This window comes from Chiloscyllium plagiosum, chromosome 25 (assembly GCF_004010195.1).
Source record: "Chiloscyllium plagiosum isolate BGI_BamShark_2017 chromosome 25, ASM401019v2, whole genome shotgun sequence".
In the NCBI taxonomy this organism is placed as follows: domain Eukaryota; kingdom Metazoa; phylum Chordata; class Chondrichthyes; order Orectolobiformes; family Hemiscylliidae; genus Chiloscyllium; species Chiloscyllium plagiosum.
This window is the reverse complement of record NC_057734.1, coordinates 553713-556487: the sequence shown is the minus strand read 5'-3', so window position 1 is coordinate 556487 and position 2775 is coordinate 553713. Positions and strand designations below refer to the sequence as shown.

At 43.3% G+C, this 2775-nt stretch overlaps 1 protein-coding gene across 1 annotated transcript in view; it reads left to right on the top strand.

Annotated features, from left to right (window-relative positions):
* The window catches only part of ncor2 (nuclear receptor corepressor 2), a 199489-nt gene that overhangs the window by 63773 nt on the left and 132941 nt on the right, over positions 1-2775 (top strand). Inside the window, exon 6 of the mRNA XM_043715247.1 lies at positions 1901-1953. Coding sequence (XP_043571182.1) covers positions 1901-1953 — 53 coding nt within the window. The remainder of the gene's footprint in view (positions 1-1900; positions 1954-2775) is intronic.

The following is a 2775-nucleotide window of genomic DNA, read 5'->3' as shown; positions in this document are numbered from 1 at the left end:
GTCTTTGAAGAAGGAGGCCATCTGGGTTGTACAGTATTGGAACTGATCCTCCTGGGAGCAGATGCGGCGGAGACGAAGGAATTGGGAATATGGGATGGTGTTTTTACAGGGGACAGGGTGGGAGGAGGTGTAGTCTAGGTAGCTGTGGGAGTCGGTCGGTTTATAGTAAATGATTCGGTCACCCAAGATAGAAATGGAAAGGTCTAGGGAGGGGAGGGAGAAGTCTGAGACGGTCCAGGTGAATTTGAGGTCGGGGTGGAAGGTGTTGGTAAAGTGGATGAACTGTTCAACCTCCTCGTGGGAGCACGAGGCAGCCCCGATACAGTCATCGATGTAGCGGAGGAAAAGGTGGGGGGTGGTGCCAGTGTAGCTGCGGAAGATGGATTGTTCCACATATCCTACGAAGCGGCAGGCATAGCTGGGCCCATCCGGGTGCCCATGGCTACTCCTTTGGTTTGGAGGAAGTGGGAGGATTGGAAAGAGAAGTTGTTCAGGGTGAGGACCAGTTCAGTCAGTCGAAGGAGGGTGTCAGTGCAAGAGTACTGGTTGGGTTGGCGGGAAAGGAAGAAGCGGAGGGCTTTGAGTCCTTTGTGATAGGGGATGGAGGTGTACAGGGACAAGTCCATTAGCAGCCAGTCATTCTCTCCATCAATTGCTGTAAACTGTTGCCTCTAACCAGTAACTGAAAGACTTGTTAACAAGTGTGCTCACTGCCTGTATCTTCTGCAAAGAATTGAAAGAATCTGGAAGTAAGAAGATTGGAGAATAGAAAGGTCATGGGAAGCAAAAAGAGAAACCTCATCAGATCCTATCGAAGGTGCTATTGGACAGTGTTTCCCAAGTACTTTTTCCTTCACCCATAACGCTTTAATTAGTGTATGTGTCTGTTTTTAAAAGGGGGTTAGAATTTCAGATTCTTGTAGATTTACCTGATGATGATTTCCAGTTTTGTTCACTTGTGTTAGAATTGATTTGTTTGTAATAAGTAATAGTTTCTTTTGAAATACAGAAACCATGTTAGTACTTACTGTTAATAAAGCAAACAAGAAAATTGGGGAGTTGAGTAATTTAATTAGGTTTTCAGTTTTTGTCTGGCTCTGGGTCATGAGGCTTATGTATCAGAAACTTTCCTGAGTGGGTTGTGATAACTAAAATTGTTTCCTGTTATGGAGTCATGGAGTTATACAGCACAGAAACAGACCCTTTGGCCCAACTCATTCATGTTGACTAGGTTTCCTGAACTGAACTAATGCCTTTTGCCTGGGTTTGGCCCATGTCTTTCTCAACATCTCCTATCCATGTACCTGTCCAAATGTCTTTTAAATGTTGTAACTGTTCTCCCTGAGGGACTTGATAAAAGCAGCTGTCTCAAAATCCAAATTGTGTGTTTGTTAAACTTGTTACCAAATGATTCAGAGAGTGAATTCCAATCCTAATGTAAGAACTTGATTTCAGTTTAAGTTATTTGGAAATAAAATGTCTATATCAGAGAAAATGACCATGCAGCTGCAAAAATCCAATTGGTTCATTCTTATTTAAGACCTTGTCCAGTCTCTCATGGTTTCATTCTTCTCTGAAGTGGCCAGTGAACATCAGCAGCAGGCACATCCCGAGAATGAACCGTGCAAACAAAGTTTTGTCTTTTACTAAAAATAAGCTTGAGTTTGTTTGGTTGATTTCCCATCAGCAGTTTGTGGTTACCAGATGAGTGATTTGAATATGTTAACTGCTATCACTCATAAAAGCAGCAGCTCTGATATTTTCAGAGTGTGCGGTCTCTCAGATATCGCCACATCTCGGGATGTGGGAGAGGAGGGCTGTCACCAGCACAGCTCAAAAGAAACTATCCTCTCGGGAACCTGAACAGGTTGTTATTTATCTTCTCTTTTTCTTTTAACAGCCTTTATATAATCAGCCATCAGATACCAAGCAGTATCATGAGAACATTAGGATGTGAGTTTGAATTTATTTCACTGGTTTTCAATTATATTGCAACTTGCACCTTGATGATAATTGAAGGGTAGATTGGGGAACTGGTTAAAGTGAGAGATCTTGCTGTTTCTGAGATTAGAAACATTAGCACCAAGAAAGGCCATTCAGTCAATCCTACTCTTTGAAAGAGTAACACAGTTAGCCCTGCCCTTCCTGCTCCTCCCTGTGGTCCTGCAGGATTTCAATTCCAGGTGTTTATTCCATTTCTTTTTGAAAGGTGTTATTGAATCAACTTTCCTTTGGAAACCCAGATTATTCACAGTTATTATGTCTAAAAAAGTTTAGTCCATTTTTCTACAGAAGAGATAGAACATAGAACATAGAACATAGAACAATACAGCACAGAACAGGCCCTTCGGCCCACGATGTTGTGCCGAACATTTGTCCTAGCTTAAGCACCCATCCATGTACCTATCCAATTGCCGCTTAAAGATCACCAAAGATTCTGACTCTGCCACTCCCACAGGCAGCGCACTCCATGTCCCCACCACTCTCTGGGTAAAGAACCCACCCCTGACATCTCCCCTATACCTTCCACCCTTCACCTTAAATTTATGTCCCCTTGTAACACTCTGTTGTACCCGGGGAAAAAGTCTCTGACTGTCTACTCTATCTATTCCTCTGATCATCTTATAAACCTCGATCAAGTCACCCCTCATCCTTCGCCGTTCCAACAAGAAAAGGCCGAGAACTCTCAACCTAGCCTCGTACGACTTCCTCTCCATTCCAGGCAACATCCTGGTAAATCTTCCCTGCACCCTCTCCAAAGCTTCCACATCCTTC